The sequence below is a fragment of the Odocoileus virginianus genome, chromosome 26 (assembly GCF_023699985.2).
Source record: "Odocoileus virginianus isolate 20LAN1187 ecotype Illinois chromosome 26, Ovbor_1.2, whole genome shotgun sequence".
NCBI classification, from domain to species: domain Eukaryota; kingdom Metazoa; phylum Chordata; class Mammalia; order Artiodactyla; family Cervidae; genus Odocoileus; species Odocoileus virginianus.
The window spans coordinates 44,592,914-44,610,248 of record NC_069699.1 but is presented as its reverse complement, the minus strand read 5'-3'; the positions used below and the strand labels follow the sequence as shown (position 1 = coordinate 44,610,248).

The 17,335-nt window shown below is 41.1% G+C and overlaps 3 protein-coding genes across 6 annotated transcripts in view; 1 reads left to right on the top strand and 2 right to left on the bottom strand.

Moving 5' to 3' along the window:
• Positions 1-59: 59 nt before the first annotated feature.
• GLT8D1 (glycosyltransferase 8 domain containing 1) lies at positions 60-10,482 on the bottom strand. Of its 2 annotated transcripts, XM_020874273.2 has the most exons (10): positions 10,190-10,482; positions 6,642-6,695; positions 6,273-6,371; positions 3,802-4,015; positions 2,351-2,468; positions 2,041-2,125; positions 1,417-1,529; positions 939-1,105; positions 736-848; positions 60-589 (listed from the first exon to the last, which is right to left on the bottom strand). In XM_020874273.2, the coding sequence occupies exons 2-10, from the start codon at positions 6,655-6,657 to the stop codon at positions 399-401; spliced, it is 1,116 nt and encodes a 371-aa protein (XP_020729932.1). In that variant the 5' UTR covers positions 6,658-6,695; positions 10,190-10,482; the 3' UTR covers positions 60-398. The 2 variants fall into 2 exon arrangements, with proteins under 2 accessions (XP_020729932.1, XP_020729931.1); XM_020874272.2 differs by lacking the exon at positions 10,190-10,482 and having other exon boundaries at positions 6,642-10,183.
• A 158-nt stretch (positions 10,483-10,640) lies between these two features.
• SPCS1 (signal peptidase complex subunit 1) lies at positions 10,641-12,144 on the top strand. Its single transcript, XM_020874276.2, has 4 exons — positions 10,641-10,902; positions 11,264-11,323; positions 11,402-11,488; positions 11,917-12,144. The coding sequence occupies exons 1-4, from the start codon at positions 10,867-10,869 to the stop codon at positions 12,040-12,042; spliced, it is 309 nt and encodes a 102-aa protein (XP_020729935.1). The 5' UTR covers positions 10,641-10,866; the 3' UTR covers positions 12,043-12,144.
• The window catches only part of NEK4 (NIMA related kinase 4), a 32,881-nt gene continuing 27,461 nt past the window's right edge, over positions 11,916-17,335 (bottom strand). For 2 of the 3 annotated variants that reach the window (XM_020874263.2, XM_020874264.2), the window contains exon 15: positions 11,916-16,256. In XM_020874263.2, coding sequence (XP_020729922.2) covers positions 16,164-16,256 — 93 coding nt within the window. In that variant the 3' untranslated portion in view covers positions 11,916-16,163. The remainder of the gene's footprint in view (positions 16,257-17,335) is intronic. The other variant, XR_011483744.1, reaches the window with a different exon arrangement.

Genomic DNA, 17,335 nt, shown 5'->3' with positions numbered 1-17,335 from the left:
TATAAAAATACATCTCTTAAATAGTTAGCGGGTAGAAGTAAAGTTAAAGCAGATACCTATTGAAAAATGAAGTTTTCACTTTATTTACACAGGTCACAAAATTAAAACCAAGTAGCAGTGATGAACTGGCTGTAGCAACCGTATCTTAAGTCCATTCACCTCTGGTCAGTCAGCACCATCAGTAAGCGAACACTTGGTAAGGCAGATGGAGGCATATTTATTTATAGTCTGTCTGGGAAGCTGGCTGCCAAATGGGACAGTCTATCCTCTTTACCCAGCTGAAATGTCCCTTTTTCCATGGGTTGGTGAAGACAGGCACTGAAGCCTAGCTAGTGTTACTTCCCACACACACTGTCTTCCAGGATTTCCTGAGAAATGCTTATAGCACAATTTGTATTTTACTTTGTGTTTGAGATCTCCACATGTCTTCGGATTAGGCTGAATTTGCCTGTTGGGTCTGGAATATACCATTTTTCCCAGACATCAGTATATGAAGCAGTTCTTCCCCATGGCTTAAAGTGCCCATTCCAGTGGAGTAACTTGGCAGCCTTTACAAATTGGGGTGAATATCGTTTTCCAGCACTGGAACCTTACATTTAGAGAGAAAAAGCCAAATCATTGTACTAATCAGACACAAGACTTTAGGTAACTTAAGGGAAACAATATAGTCCATTCCTGAGGGTGTTCCTTAATAGACACTTTACTGCTTAGGCTCTTGGTTAATTACCTACTTACCAAGGTGGCGAACATTCCACATAGGGTCGATGGTGGAGTGCTGTTGGTAAAACACAATCAGCAAAGGTGGTGTTGTGATGCTGCCAGCCAGTGTTCTGCTATACAGTCCCTCTCTGGGTGGGAGAGAGAACAATTCCTGTTAGTCAAGACTGCCAGGGTTGAGAGAGAAGAGTTTTCAGAGCTAGGCCAGTTACACAACTTACTCTACATTGAGTTTCATCCATTTTTCCAGCTGGTTAGTTATATTCTGTCTTCTCCATTCTGTCAAGTTTGCAACAAAAACTCCAGGATTAAATGAGCAGGTGCTGGCTTTCATGGAAAGTTTACGAATTCTTTCCTTCTTATAGTCAAGATATCCAATGTAATTGTACTAAAAACACAATTGGGATATATAGTATGTTTACCGCTTCAAACAGTAATTTGATAACCATTCTGCTTGCTTAAGATTTCTCAGATAATTAGCAAAGGGCTCTACATAAAGCAATTAGAAGTGACAGTTGGGATTGCAAGTTAGACAACAGGAACCTAAACATAAAGCCGGATATTCATGGAGAATTAGGTTGTCAAATCCATAAACCAATCTAGGAAAGTAGCCTTGAGTTTTAAGATGAAATAACCAGTGAATAAAATGTAGCTAAAAGGGGAGTACAGTAAATTTACGAGGTCTAATAAATAATTTACCTGGTTTCCTGCTCCACGGATGACAACTTTAGCAGAGGTTGAATCACAGTCTTCTGAAAATGCAGCTGCATGTCCTGGCTTCAGTGGTGTATTGTACAGGGCAAGAATATCACCTGAAAGAACATTAAGATTTAGGCTGGAAGTTGTCCCAAGATGCCTATTCCTCCTACTTTAAGTAGGTAAATTAAGGTTTTTAGTTGGAGTTTCAATATCAAACTTGTAGAAATTAGTAGAATGAAAGTGCAGAGAAGCAGAAGGATAGAGTAGACCTGATAAATAATGTGAACCAATTCAACATAATTAAGACTTATATATAATTTTCACACAACAGTAGGATACAAATTCTATTCAAGTTCCCATAGACTGTAAACTAGGAGATACTGGAACATGTCCAGGGACATAAAACAAGGTGCAAAAATTTCATGGTCTAAAGGTATTAAAATCAAACAGTCTGTTATCACTGTGGAATTATGTTAGAAATCAGTATCAAAAGATATTTGAAAATAATCCACATACTTTCAAGTGAAATGTGAAAGATGACCTCTTATAGGGTAACCATAAGTAAGACAAACAGTACAGCCCACAATGGACAGAGAGCAGCAATGATGTGGCATTCTTCAGTACCTTGCACGATTACATCATCATCCATGTATATGGCCTTCTTTGCTCTGGGAACCAGAATTGGCAAGTAGAACCTTGCAAAGGTTAACTGGAAAAAGAAAGCATTGAAACAGGATTTTAAGTGGCTGTGCTTTTGTTTACTAGAAATTCCCAGGATGCTCTCAGCATCCATGCAAGAGAAGAAATCCAAAGGTCTCAGAACTTCCAGACATGGTCCCCAGGGAAGTATAATCTTTGCACTATACCCAGTTATGCAGGTATTCCAGCCATTTCCTAGTACTACCAAGTACAGACAAGGATGCATGGAACTCACTGGTTTCATGGATTCCCCCTGGTCAGGATCCTCCTTTACTTTCCCTTCCAAAAGTTTAGTGTCAAAATTCACAATTTTGTACCTGATACTTTTCAGGTTACTGCTGCTGAGCCAGGACCTGGTGAAAAGAAACCACCAAATAACAGTTTTAAGTAATAATGCCCCAAATCACAACCATGTCTCTGCTTTCCAAGACCCTAATGCAAGAGAACTCCTGAGGACCACATAGGTGTCTTCAGTTGCCTTCACCTCTTGAGTTCTGGTATCCTCATCTGGTGTGAGTGTTCCCACTGAAGCCCCTTCCTGAACCAAGACTCTGTGGTCACAGAGCTCCCAAAGGCTCATGCTCTGATCAATCTGACACCAAAGCTGCGGTAGAAAAACTCACCATGGAACTGAGGTGTTCCCATCACCACACGGATTGTTCAACTTCTGTCCCTCCAAATACATGAGTGAAGGAAACGAGTCAGGTATGACGGTAGTGAAAGCTAGTTATCAACACGGGGGCAAATCCATCTGTTAACCTACACACTTACTGTGATGTGTCATTCCACCTGAGTCTAAGGTTATCAGACCTGTGAGCAAAGTCAGTGTTCCCTAAAGATGTCCAGCACATTTTTCCTAGGGCCATTTCAGATCAGCATTTTGTGGATATTTCTATTTTAATGCAATATTTGTTTCTATTTTAGATTGTTTCTTGAGTTTTTAAAAATGGAAAAATTATTCATAACAACTTTCACAAAAAACATGAACCATGAAGAAAGGCACAGAACTCTGACCACTATTAACCTATTAAAATTTTTTTGGAATAAACTTTGTAAATCTTAAGTCAAAACATCTTCAAAACAAATTTAAGGCTGTCCATCAGATTGGGTTCTATAAATCATAATACTAAGGATCATTTACTAAGCGATTATTATGTGGTAGGTAGTTTATATATATATTTTTTTCATTTACTTGATACAACAATCCGCTAGGTTGGATATTTACACCCCATACTTGGAGATGCAGAAATAGGCTCCCAGGGGTGAGGTCTATACTCACTTCACCATTCCACCTTGCTGTTGCTCCCCCGTCCCTTCCAACTCTAGACCAGAACTACTCAAGAGCATGTTCTGAAAGTAAGGAACTTGTAAAAGAATGTAAGTCAACACACTGCTTCCTTCATTGAGGAAGTTCTTATTAACAAAAAAAAAATATCTGCTTGAGTTTAACATCGTGCATAGTAAACACAGTTGATTCACATCTTGGCGTGAGCTGCTTACACATTTCTGCTATCAAGGAGACATATTTATGGTACAATCATTTGGAAAAAATGTGCTGTTTATATGTGGTATAATAATTATACAAGAAAAATGATTGTAAACACTAAAAAATAAATTACTCGATTGGCAGCTGGCCTGCTCTCAGAGTATCCCCTAAAGCAGGGCCATCAGGCAAGCAGAGCTCACCGGAGATGGTCTGCTGTCCCATTGAGTGTAACAATGTAGAAAATCACGTTGGAGCGAGTATTGTGCTGAATGCTATTGATGGCGGCAATGGCCCCTCCGAGCCTGTCTTCAGATGCAGCGATGACCACAGGAATCTCCTCTTCTCTCCCATCAACCACATGCTGGGGAGCATTTGGGATAAAGTCCACTGGCTGAAGCCCCACAATTCCTGAATCTGCAAAGAACGCACACAAGGAAGGTACTAGGGTACAATCTCAAGAGCTTTTCATACAGATCCCAACACATGAAAAGAGGTTAGCTGATCTGTACATCTGTGTCTCTTTTTCTCTTTTGCATATAGGGTTATCGTTACCATCTTTTTAAATTCCATATATATGTGTTAGTATACTGTATTGGTCTTTATCTTTCAGACTTTTGGACTCTGTGGGAGAAGGCGAGGGTGGGATCTTCTGAGAGAATAGCATTGAAACAAATATACTATCAAGGGTGAAACAGATCGCCAGCCCAGGTTGGATGCATGAGACAAGTGCTCAGGGCTGGTGCACTGGGAAGACCCAGAGGGATGGGATGGGGAGGGAGGCGGGAGGCGTGATCGGGATGGGGAACACACGTAAAATGGCTGATTCATGTCAATGTATGGCAAAAACCACTACAATATTGTAATTAGCCTCCAACTAATAAATAAATGGAAAAAAAAAAGGAAAAGAGGTTAGCTGAGGGTTATACTTAGACCTCAATCTGTCTCATTACAATGTGAACCACACAGACCAGAAATTGTGTGTTTTCCTGTATGTAACCAGGCCTTGGAAAAGCATTTTAAAAAAACAGGCAGCAGATGGAATTATGATACACTACTGGTAGGAATATAACAGGGTCTTTTTAGACTATATTTTGGCAGTTTGTATCAAGAGCCTTAAACAGGTACATGGCTTCTGACCCAGTAATTTCCTTGTGTCTCTTAAGAACAAAACCTGAGAGGGAACCAAAAATCATAATTTTATTTACAACTATGAAAACCTAGAACCAGACTAAAAAACAGTTGTTTTTCAAACCATGAATCATGTCCCGGAAATATGAATGAAAGTAATTTAGTGGGTCACAATTAGAATGTGAGTAGGAAAACAGTTTCTGAATTGGAACAGAATGGTGACTTAGAAAATATCAGAATGTATCACACACAGCAACTCCGAGTATTATTTTGTAAACCTTCCTTCTTTCATAGTATGTCCATTCATTTACTCATTCATCATGCGCTGAACACTGAGCACTTACTATGTGCCAGGCAATATCTAGGCACTAGGGTTATAGCCATGAATAAAACGGTTAAATCTTTACCACTGTGAAGGGCAGATAGCCAATATACACATGTATGTGTGTGTGTTGTATGTAACACATTCTTATTGCGGGGTTGCCATCAAAAAAATCTCAAAAGTCATTGTACCAAATGACTTTTTCCTATAGCAAAAAGTAAACTATGTGGCATTAAATTTACATTTGAAGAGTTTTGTCATGGTGACTTAGGATATAATCATGTGAAAAATCATGTCATGTAGTTTATATTAATATATAGTATAATCTCAACTATATGGAAAAAATACACAGGTAAAAAACTGGATGGTACAAAGGGAAAATTTTAATATTAATAGTTATCTCTAGGCAGTGAAATAATTTATTCAATGAATATTTATTAAGCACCTCATGTACCAGCCACAACTGCCCTCATGGAGCTTGAATGCAGTTTATAAATGCTCCTACTATCAGGAGCATGCATTACTTTCTGTAAATACATACACACACACATACATATACACACACACACACACACACACACAAACTATTATAAAACATGCTATCAGAACATTCAGTGAAAGTTAAGGGAAAGCTATTGGTCTTTTCATGCTCTGGTCAAGGATGGTGGGTAACAAGTCAAAAATTACTTTTGACAAACCCTCTGAAGCCTCAAACATTTCTCAATACCAAGGCAGGGCAATATGAACAACTAATCTAAAATAACTGGCAGCAGAGTTATACAACAATGATCTTTTAAATCAGCAGAAGAGGTTTTATGGTTTCGTTTTACTACTAGAGTCCTGCTGATATGGTTCCACATGTTAAAGGAAAGTAACAGGTGACCAGACTCACAATCTGGTGAACAAAATAAGCATCAGACACCAGCAATATTAACCTGTCACCTTCTGAAGCCCTGCCCGACTGAAATGTCTGCAGATAACAGCCTATAGTGGCTCCTTTCTCTAAGGATTCTAATTTGGTAAAAAAGGAATCTTTGGTGAGATCAAATGCTTAGCAAACAACTGCCCAGCAGGGAGAAGGGGACAGGCTGCTAGAGCAAAATGAGTGCCACCTGCCTTTCTCAGAGGTGTTAGCAGCTTCTGTAGGGCCAAGCAGAATGTGGGACACAGGGAATTCCAGGTTCTTAAGAGACAGCAAGGCTGTAGTCAGGGTTCCCATACCTGAAACCTCATTCCTCAGCAAACTGCTCAGACCAAGGAAGTTATGGTGCAAAACCAGTAAGAAGAGAGCAACAGCCAGGACCAGGATGATGATGTTTACTGAAACACAGAGGAGAAAGCCCATGTTACATTTCTTTACCTTTTGACCAAGTAAAAGATAAGACACAGCTTCCTCAGTGGCTTAGCAGCAAAGAATCTGCCTGCCAGTGCCAGAGACCCGGGTTCGACCCCTGGGTCAGGAAGATCCCTGGAGAAGGAAATGGCAACCCACTCCAATATTCCTGCCTGGAAAATCCCATGGACAGAGGAGCCTGATGGGACGTGACTCAGCAACTAAACAACAAAATAACAACTGTAGAAAGAACATACCTTTACGAAATGACATCTTTCTCTTCTGTCTTATATAAGTATTAGTTATTAACCCTACAAAACAAAAACAAGCCCCCAAAGTCAGTAGGTACATTAGAGTGGCCATCAAAATGCCTACGCTTTTATTCAGACAGAAACAAAAAGTGAATATATGGTATATTCTGCCAGAAACTTGTTTTGAATTAACAGCTTCCAAGAACCCAACTTGAGATTTGAATTTTTTATGGCAGTCATAATAAAAAAATATTTCCAATAACTTAAAGCCTTGTGTACCATACGCCACTAGACAAAAAGCAAAAGAAATTCTACCAGGAGGAATACCCGGTAGAATTTAGGGGTCTAGGGGTCTAACCACTATGGAAACATTTTCTGAATGAATTTCTACTTAGAATTCCTAATTAGACAGGGACTTAGTTGTCTATGATCAAATAAACTGAGGTCAACCTCATTGGTACAAAATATCCCCTGTTCCAAATTGTATTCTATTAACTCATTTCTAAAGGCCTTTGAAAAGAAGAAAAATATACTGAAGGGCTATTTAAAAAATTGGGAATCACAGGCCAGACTACAAACTTGGAGAAAATAATTCAGACTCCCAAAGAACACACAAGGTGAGGGTGGGATGATCTGAGAGAACAGTACATTAGCATATGTAAAACAGATGACCAGTGCAAGTTCAATGCATGAAGCAGGCCAGTGCTCTGGGACAACCCAGAGGGAGGGGGTAGGGAGGAAGGTGGGAGGGGGTTCAGGATCCGGGGGGACGTACCTGTGGCCAGTTCATGTTGATGTATGGCAAAAACCATCACAATATTGTAAATTAATTATCCTCCAATTGAAATTTTAAAAATACACATTCCTTCTCTCTCACTCTTCTTTCTAAAGCAGTACATGTAAAGTATACTATACCAACGGATTTCCTCTCTGAAGAATATATATCATTATATACCCTGAGCTAGACATAACTGAGCAACTTCACTTTCACTTTTCACCTTTATGCATTGGAGAAGGAAATGGCAACCCACTCCAGTGTTCTTGCCTGGAGAATCCCAGGGAGGGGGTCGCACAGAGTCGGACACGACTGAAGTGACTTAGCAGCAGCAGCATGTGTCTCTACTTCCTCTTGAGGACTGAGGCTGACCTATAGAAGGTGGCAGACTGGGGGCTACGCAGACAGTTCTACTGTCTGCCTGCTTGGAGCCAATTGCCACCAAAACTGAAGAACACTATCTCACTTTAATGAATCTCATTTAATGAACAGTATAAAGGACAATGGTTTAGCTCAACAATGTCCAGCAACAATTACTTACAGGTAGTATCCTGATCAAGAGGCAGAAGTATTTGTGCTATTGCAACTGGCCAGACAGAAGAAAAACACAATCCTAGCAGGTATTGGACATACCTAAGTAGATTTGCATGGCAAAAACCATTTGCTCCAAAAACTCTTCCATGGTTATCTACATACACACTCCAAATGGAGTGTGTCTGATCCATAATCCCTTTCCTGGTGTAATTCCTGGTAATGGAATTCACTGATCTGAGTAGAAAGAATTCTCAAAGCCAAACTGCATGTACATGCAGGATGTGCAAAAATACTGACTATATTTTTGCTAGAGTACACAACTGTGTAAAATTTGATGAGTAATATTCACTTGTCCACTATGAAAATTAACATTTTGTTTAGAAATGATAAGACCTTCACATTCCCAAATCACTCAACATACACACACGGCAGCTGTTCCCAGAAATATGGGTGAAGAAACCTTAGGGGGAAAGAACACTTTATGTTTCTCAACTTGCTGGCTACCTGCACTAGTACCCATATTCTCAGTGGTCTTTTCTGCTTTCCCTCCTATTGCTATATACTCCCATGGAAGGCCATTCCACCCACGCTCTGCAACCTATCCTACAATTGATTCCTTGGTGCAGCAGCAGCAAACTCTTTCCCTCTCTGCTGGAACACACTCTCAGCAGCATATTATCATGCTCTGTATCTTCCAGTTAATTAAAAAACAAAAAGACACCACTTCCCAAATCCCAGTAGACTCACAGACCCATTTCTCTGCTCCCTCTCACACGAAAAGCTTGAAAGGACTGAAAGCCTCCAGCTCCAGTTTCTTTCCTCCTGTCCTCGCTTTAGCCTCCTCCAACCAGACTTCTGGCCCTACTTCTCCATTCAAACTGGCGTTGTTGAGACTACAGAAGACCAAGGTCACCTTTTGGTGCTCTTACCCATCCCCTCAGAGACCATCAATAAAGCTTACCACCCCCACCCCCCTCTTCAATTATGAAATTATCTCATTTATTTGATTTGTTTCTTCATTCTGTCTTCCCTGCTCTTTGAGAACAGTGACTCCAGGGGAAAGTGTATACTGGTGTATCCTTGCCATCTAAAACCATGTCTGGCAAATGGTAGTAGATATGTCATACTTGTTGAATGATCTTGTTAATCTAGGAGCAAGGCTGGTTCTCAGCCCTGAAAGGGAACACCATCGTTAAAAATAATCACGGAAACAAATTCCAATGGAGATCTCTCTGAAATAAAATCTGACAACAGCAGTCTCCTTTTCCCATAATTATCTTTATAGATCAAACACCATAAAGCCTCTACAGCAACTGCTGCCCTGTAAAGTGCGTTTAAAGAGGGATAAACAGAGGGATATGTCTATGGCTACATACAAGAGAAAGGGCCTAGTCTCCACCAGATTGAAAGGTGGAAAAGGAACTAAGGGTGTACATCCACTTTCTCCACCTCTTTATCTGGCTAGCCACTACTTGGCTTTCAGCAATTAAGGGAGCCTCCCTCAAATCCCGCATTCAGTTGCATCTCCCCTAAGCTCTCACATATCCAGGGCTTCGCTACCCCCAGAGTAATCCGGTTTATACTTCTGGGGTTACGTGGCTGTCTCCCTTGACACGTTCTGGACTCCAGGAAGGCAAGGAAGGGCCTGTTGTTGGTCAGGGCCGTATCTTTGGCCCAAAGCTTGGCACACACACAAAAAAGCTGCGGGATGTATTTGCGGATTAATGAATGAGGGCGGCAACCAGACACATCAACCTGGCCCTGGAGTGCCCAGAATCCCAGCGTCTGTGAGTGACTCTGGCGCGCAACACAGCATAGAGGCCAGCGAGCCAGTAGGGACCCCCCAGGCCCAGGTTCCCCAGGCCCAGGTTTCCCACACAGTTTCTCTCTGGAACGTGGGTCTTCCACCTTCCTCAGAGTAACGAGAGAGGGAGAGAGGGAGAGAGGAGAGAGAGAAGCTGTGCGAATCCTCGGCGGTCTGAGTCTGTGACGGGGCCAGAGAAGCCGCCGAGCAGCCTGGGGGGTCCCCGGGCAGGAGCTCCCCACACTGGTACGAAGGGGCCAGCGGGAACCCCTCCCCGACAGGATACCCTTTCTCTGGATGAAGGGTTCTGGGGTGGTCCCTCTCTAAATTCTGGTGTTCCGCAGAGCACACGCTGGGCGGGCTACCCGCCCAAGCTCCGAGACCCCGGATTGGGGTTCCAGCCAGCAGCTCCCCTCGGACGCTGCCCGTGGCAGCCCTTACCTGCAGTCCGAGGAGGAGGAGGAGCCGCTCCCCGCAACCCGGCCCGCCCCGCCAGCTCAGCGCCCCTGCCGCAGGCCCCGGGGCCCAGCCAGCCGCCGGACCGCCCACGTCGCCTGCACTCCGGACCGAGCCCGCCCGCCCGCTAGCTTCGCGGCCGCCGCGCAGTCCTGCAGACCCCCGCCCGTCGGCCGCTCGGACCCCCAGGGCGCCGCGCGGAGCAGGCGCCGCCGGGCAGCCCCACGGCTGGGGTCCTCGCCAGCAGAAGTCCGTCGCCATGGAGACGGGGCGCGCGCAGGCCGCACTTCAGCGGCGCCCGCCCAGCCGAGGACAGTTTGGGGGACCGGGACCGCGGCTCCCAGCACCCAAGAGCGCTGACGGCGAACCCTTCGCGGGCGCGTGATGCCTCGACTCGGCTACCGCCGTCAACATCTCAACCCCCACGGAGAGGGCGCCGGCCGACGGCCAACTGCGAAAGCACGGGTCGTCTAGCGAGGGCGCGGGGAGGGGCCTCGGACCGACCGGGTCTGTGGGAGACATCCGCTTCCGGGGCCGCGGCCATCGCAACCCTCCACTCGTCAGGCCCGCGGAACTGGACCCGTCAGCAGAAGCTGACCCCGGACCCTAGCGTCCCTGAGTCCCGGCTGCCCTCGCTCTGCCGTCCGCCTTCAGAACCAGACATGTTGGAGCATCTGAGCTCGCTGCCCACGCAAATGGTGAGGCCGCTGCCCGCTTGGGCCCTATGATCCCTGCAAGCCGCTGGCGAGCCTGGTAGCTTCGCAACCCTTGTCCGAGACCTACCCCGTGCGGCGCGGGTGCTGCCGCGAATGGCTACTCTTTTGCCGAGTTGTGCCTACCTGGTGCCCTTTTCTCTCCCCCGCCACAAGGGTGCCCCTCCCTGGGCTCCGTGAGTATGCTTCGGTTCCCCCGGGAAACCCAGAATGGCATTCCTTGCTTAGGTTCTTGGGGGAGCCCCATATGTTGGGAATGCCCTGGTGCCAAAACTGTGAGACCCGGGCAGTAACGTACCTCTTCGGTGGTGGAACCAATTCCTGCTTTGCTCTTCTTCACCTCTAGGATTACAAGGGCCAGAAGCTAGCTGAACAAATGTTTCAGGGAATTATTCTTTTTTCTGCAGTAAGTATTGGATTTACATAATCTTTTCCACCCTCACCCCCAGCTTGACTGTATTTAATATACTTTCTTTGTCTTTAGATAGTTGGATTTATCTACGGGTACCTGGCTGAACAGTTCGGGTGGACTGTCTATATAGTTATGGCTGGATTTGCTTTTTCTTGTTTGGTAAGAAATTTATGGGTGCTTGGATGTTAGTGGCAAGCTAGGTTTTCTGAATTGGGTTATTTTGCTTGGATGTAGTACTGAGAATCCGCACAACGTTTCAATGCCAGATAGCATCAGATGACGTTAAGTTGCATAAAGCTTATTTCTTTTGGCAGTTGCTCCAAGCAGTAATCTTAAAAGTCAGAGCTAGAACTTAAGACCTTATGGTCTTCACATTGCTCCCTCCTCACCTTTCTTTTAGCTTTTAAAGCCACGTGAGGCTTGTTCTCACTTAAAGTATCTTGTCTGGGTGATGGCACAGAGTTTTCATAGGAATGTGGGTTTCCTTGTTTTTACGTGTAGCAAAGGAGTCATTTGGGAACCAGGCATAATACATAATACTCTTTTAAGCTTCTAACGGCCATAATTGATTTTCTGTTCTGACCCAGCTGACACTTCCTCCATGGCCCATTTATCGCCGGCACCCCCTCAAGTGGTTACCTGTTCAAGACTCAAGCACAGAAGACAAGAAACCAGGGGAACGAAAAGTTAAGAGACATGCTAAAAATAATTGATCGGGGTTTTCATGATTCAGCTTTACTGTTGTACCTGCTTTTGTTTTGTGTGACATGAGCTAAATTGTTTTCATATATAAAACATAAGCTAAAAACCCCCTATGCTCAGCTGTGTATGGATTTTGTTTTCTCCATGTTTCCTTTCTCTTTTGGGTTTTGATTTATAAATACTTTAGACGTTCTCACAATCTTCCTCTGAAATGAAGAACAGAAAACAGAAGTATGCAAAGTTTCTTTCAGGTCTACAAAATAATGAGTAAAAGCTTCATAAATGACAGTACAATTTAACTATCAAGTTTTATAATTCATTATGGGTAGTCAGGCTGTTTTAATGTTTTCAATTAAAACTCAGTGCAATTCAATGTCTATAGAGTCTTTTGTTCATTGTTCTGCAAACATGACTATGAGTAAAAGCCAGAGCTAGAAGTTCATGGTTCTGAAAGTGTCAGCAAGAACCATTTCTATCTTCTGAAGCTACAAGGTCCTAATGTATGACTTCTTTTTTTTTAAACAACAGCAAGCACCTGTGAAAAAAATTACTGATGTAAATTTTGTGGTAAAGTAATATTTTGGTACCAGTAAAATAAGGCTGTTGCCAAGCAGAAAACATTTAATCCGTGCTTTACCTAAGGCAGTTCAAAATGAAAACCCGAGAAGCTATAAATTACTTTTAAATTTTCCAGAGGGCTGAAGGGAAAAATGTTCTAAAAGTCTTGTGTGAGGAATGGGAGTGCAAGGGTTATTACAAGTCATATTCTACTTCTCAATACCAGGATACAGGACTTCCAAACTGAGTTTTTAAAAAAGGGAGTGAAGATCTTATTACACCAGAAGTCAGGAAAAGGTTTTTAAAAGGGGGAAGAAAAGTAAAAGACAGCAAAAATAAGACCAAGCATATCAATAAAAAAATGTGATTGCAAAGTTAAGAGCTCCCAATAGGGCTGAAAATCAAGTTACCTCATGTTCTCAAAATGACACCCAAATGTTGAAAACAGGAGCAAGGAGGATGTATTAGGCAAATGCAAGCAGAAAGGAGTGGTAATAGTGAAAAAGTCAGAAATTTAATATCAGAAAGCATTAAATGGGGCAAAGGGACATTTCATAGCTGCAAGATGTCAATGAATGAATCATGCATTGAGTAAGATGTGAAATATATAAAGCGAAGACTGTTACATATACAGGAATTTGGCAAAGCTGCAGTCTTAGTAGGAGACCAACACTCTACCTTTCAGATTTTGATAGATCAAGGCAATATGAAGACTTTTGCACTTGTTCCACATGACTGGAACACCCTCCCTTAGGTATACATGACTTGTTCTCTCCTTTCATTCAGGTCCCTACCTAGTGCGTACATGCTGTCACTTCAGTCGTGTCTGACTCTGTGACCCTATGGACTGTAGGCCACCAGGCTCCTCTGTCCATGGGATTCTCCAGGCAAAAATACTGGAGTGGGTTGCCATGCCCTCCTCTAGAGGATCTTCCCAACCCAGGGATTGAACCCACATCTCCTGCATTGGCAGGTGGGTTCTTTAGGACTGGCACCACCTGGGAAGCCCTACGTAGATGTCACTATAAAGAAGCATTTCCTACTATCCTATCAAAATAAAAGTTTGGGTATGCCCCATCATTCTGTATTTATTTTTCATGGCATTTAATAGATCTCAGTATATATTTGTTAAGCATCCACCCCAGAACACAAGCTCCATGGGAACAGGAACCTTCTTAGGCTCACTGCTGTTGGCTTAGTACAAGAGTACATATGACACATAGGCACTCCATCATACTTACTAAATAAATACAGAGCTGTGCTGTCCAATATGGTGCTTCTAGTCATGTGTGTCTTAAGTTTAATTAAAAATTGGGTTCCTCAGGGCTTCCCTGGCCATCTAGTGTTTACGACCCTGTTTCCAATGCAGGGGGTGTGGGTTTGATCCCTAGTTCGAGAATTAAGATCCCACATGCAGCATGGCACATCCAAAAACAATTTTTTTTAAATTGAGCTTCTCAACCAGCCACATGACAAAGACTCAACAGGTTTTATATATGACTAGTGGGCTACCATATTAGTGCAGATGTGGAACATTTCCAGTATTTAGTGGAGAAGTGATTCTGCCTATGCATAAGAGAATTCACCTTTACTGAAGGCACATAGGGCCATTCCAATAATGGATCATGTACTGAGCTACAGGAAAAAACAATTCCAAGAAATAGAGGTTGTGCAGGTTATATTTAGTAACACTGCAATGTAGCTGGAGCAAGGAGAAATTTCTTGGCTTTGGAAATACATGGAAATTAAAAAATACTTTTAAAAGCAAAAATCAAAACAAGAATTACTGTTTACAAACTAATGTCAAATAAAACATCAAAAGTCTTTCAAATGTGGCCAAAGACATGCTGAAAGGGAAATTTAGTCTTAAAAATGTGTTTTAAAATTAAATAAAGCTGAAAAATGATTAGGCACTCAAGAAAAAAACCACAAAACAAACAATAGAAGCATAAAAACTGACTTAAAAATATATAGAATGGGACTAAAAATGTATGGGAATTTTTTTTTACTTTAAGAAAATAATATATATAACTTCACAGAAATAAGTTAGAAAACGTCAGTAAAGCTAAAGTTGACTTCCCAAGAAAGATTACGAATCTCTAAAACATGAAAGAAATGGTAAATAGCTCAGAAAGACCAACATTTTGCCAAAAATTTGTCCCCAGCTGGGCACTGGGATCAGATGGTTTTAGAGTTGCGTTGTAACAAACCCTTAAAATAAAATTAAGAAGCTTTAGAAATTAGGCCATGAACACTGGCCTAGTACCTGGCACATAATAAAAACTAAATAAAAAACTAAATAAAAGTCTTTTAGGGGACTAGAATGGAGAAGACAATGGCACCCCACTCCAGTACTGTCACCTGGAAAATCCCATGGATGAAGGAGCCTGGTAGACTGTGGTCCATGGGGTCGCTAACAGTTGGACACGACTGAGCAACTTCACTTTCACTTTTCACTTTCATACATTGGAGAAGGAAATGGCAACCCACTCCAGTGTTCTTGCCTGGAGAATCCCAGGAATGGGGGAGCCTGGTGGGCTGCCGTCTATGGGATCACATGGAGTCGGACACGAAGGAAGTGACTTAGCAGCAGCAGCAGCAGGGGACTAGAAAGGGAACATTTTATTATTTTATGTATGTGTGTAGTTTTCAAAAAACTATGAGTCCCACATATACTAATCAAAACTTTTATAAAAGCTACTTGCTAGTTGGGCATTATACCTTATTAAACAACAAATAAAATATGTGATATGCAATTATACATTTAAAATAAGGGAAGACAATCGATATCTTGATGTATAAGAAGACAAATTTCAGGAGAAAAATCTGTCCAACATAACTGAAAGGATCTGGACGTTATTACTTAAAAATTGCTGAATTAGAAAAGGTATTAGTGTTTAACAGATGTTTCCGCTGATGAAAAAATAAATCTTAAAAAAAAAAACCCAGTCTTCAAAAACATATTGATTCACAAGGCCAAAATATCTCCTACTTTCAATTCTTATATACAATGGTCCATATTAAATGGAAATAAAATGTTAAATTACATTAATACGCAAAAAGGAATTCAATTGCTCAGGTACTATATATAACTTCATATCTTTAAATCTACTCCCAGAATTATAAAAAAATAATTTATCAGCTGCTACTTAAAGTTATTAATAGTAAAAAGTAATATCACTGAATGTATCATTTTTTCCCCTACTGCTTTTATCACTATAGTATAATGTGGAACTTCCAATCCAGTATGTTTTGTCTCAGTATTCAAGCTCATAAGTACCTTAAAAAAACAGTTCTAAGTATCAAGTTGGTTTAAGGCTCAGTAAACAGTAATCAAACAAATGTCTTTAAATAGATTTTTTTCCTCATAAAGAGAATAAGATAGCCAAGGTTTGTTTTTTCTTTTGTAAGCTTGCTTCAATATTACTATTTTGTCCAATTTTTTCTAGATAACAAGCCAACAAGATAAAAGGATGGTGAATGGCCTCCAATCATTGTTATAGATTTGTTTGTATTTGTTTAAACCAAAAACCTTTGAAAATAGTTTTATTCTGGCAGCATATTAGATAAATTCTCAAAAGTTCACATTTTCTTCAAAAAATTTTAACTGGCGAGCCTTCACACTGTAAGTCACATACTTTTCACCCATGTGCTCCTGCAAATGTACCTATTTGGGAAACATAAAAAAAAAAAATCAGTATACAGTAGAAAAAATATTTCTATAGTCTTAAAAGGGGTATTCTAAGCACAATACCAAGGTGGAAACCTTATGAGAGAATACATAGCTATAGTTATGTTTACATAAAAATGTAAAACATCAAGATATCAAAAAATAAAGTCATAAGAAATACAAGATACAAGGACATTATACATTAACAAAAGGATCAATACAGCAGGAAGATATAATAATTATAAGCAATTATGTACCTAATAACAGATGATCAAAATATATGATGCCAAACTTCACAGAATTAAAGGAAAAAGTAGTTCTACAAATAATAGTTGGAAACTTCAATACACACTCTCAGTAATGGACAGAACAACCAGACAGAAGATAAGAAAACAGAAGACTTGAAAAATGAAAAAACGAACTAGATGTAACAGACATATAAGAAACATTCTACCCAAGAATAATAGGATACAAGTTCTTCTCAAGTGCACAAGAAACATTTTCCAGTAGAGACATATATAGTAGGCCACAAATTATGTCTCAATAGATTAAAAAGACAGGTATACATACAAAGTACCTTCTCTGACCAAAACAGGATGAAGTTAGAAACCCATAACAGAAGGAAACTAGAAAACTCACTCATTTATGGAAATTAAACAACACACTCCAGTGCACCAAAAGAAAAAAAAATCACAAAGGAAACTTAAGATGTTTAGAGACAAATGAAAATGAGAATATACCAAAACTTATGAGATGCACCAAAAGCAGTGCTAAGGAAGTAATTTATAGCTATAAATGCTTATGTTAAAAAAGAAAAAAGATTTCAAGTCAATGACCTAACTTTATAACCTAAAGTAGTAGAAAAAGAACAAATTAAACCTAAAACTAGCCAAAGAAGGAAATAATAAAGCTTAGAGCTGAGAAGGATATAACAGAGAACAGAAAATTAGAGAAAAATCAATAAAACAAAAAGTTGGTTCTCAGAAGATGAACAAAATTGACAAACCTTTAACTATACTAAGGGAAAAAAAACAAGACTCAAATTATTAAAATCTGAAATGGATTTGGGATATTAC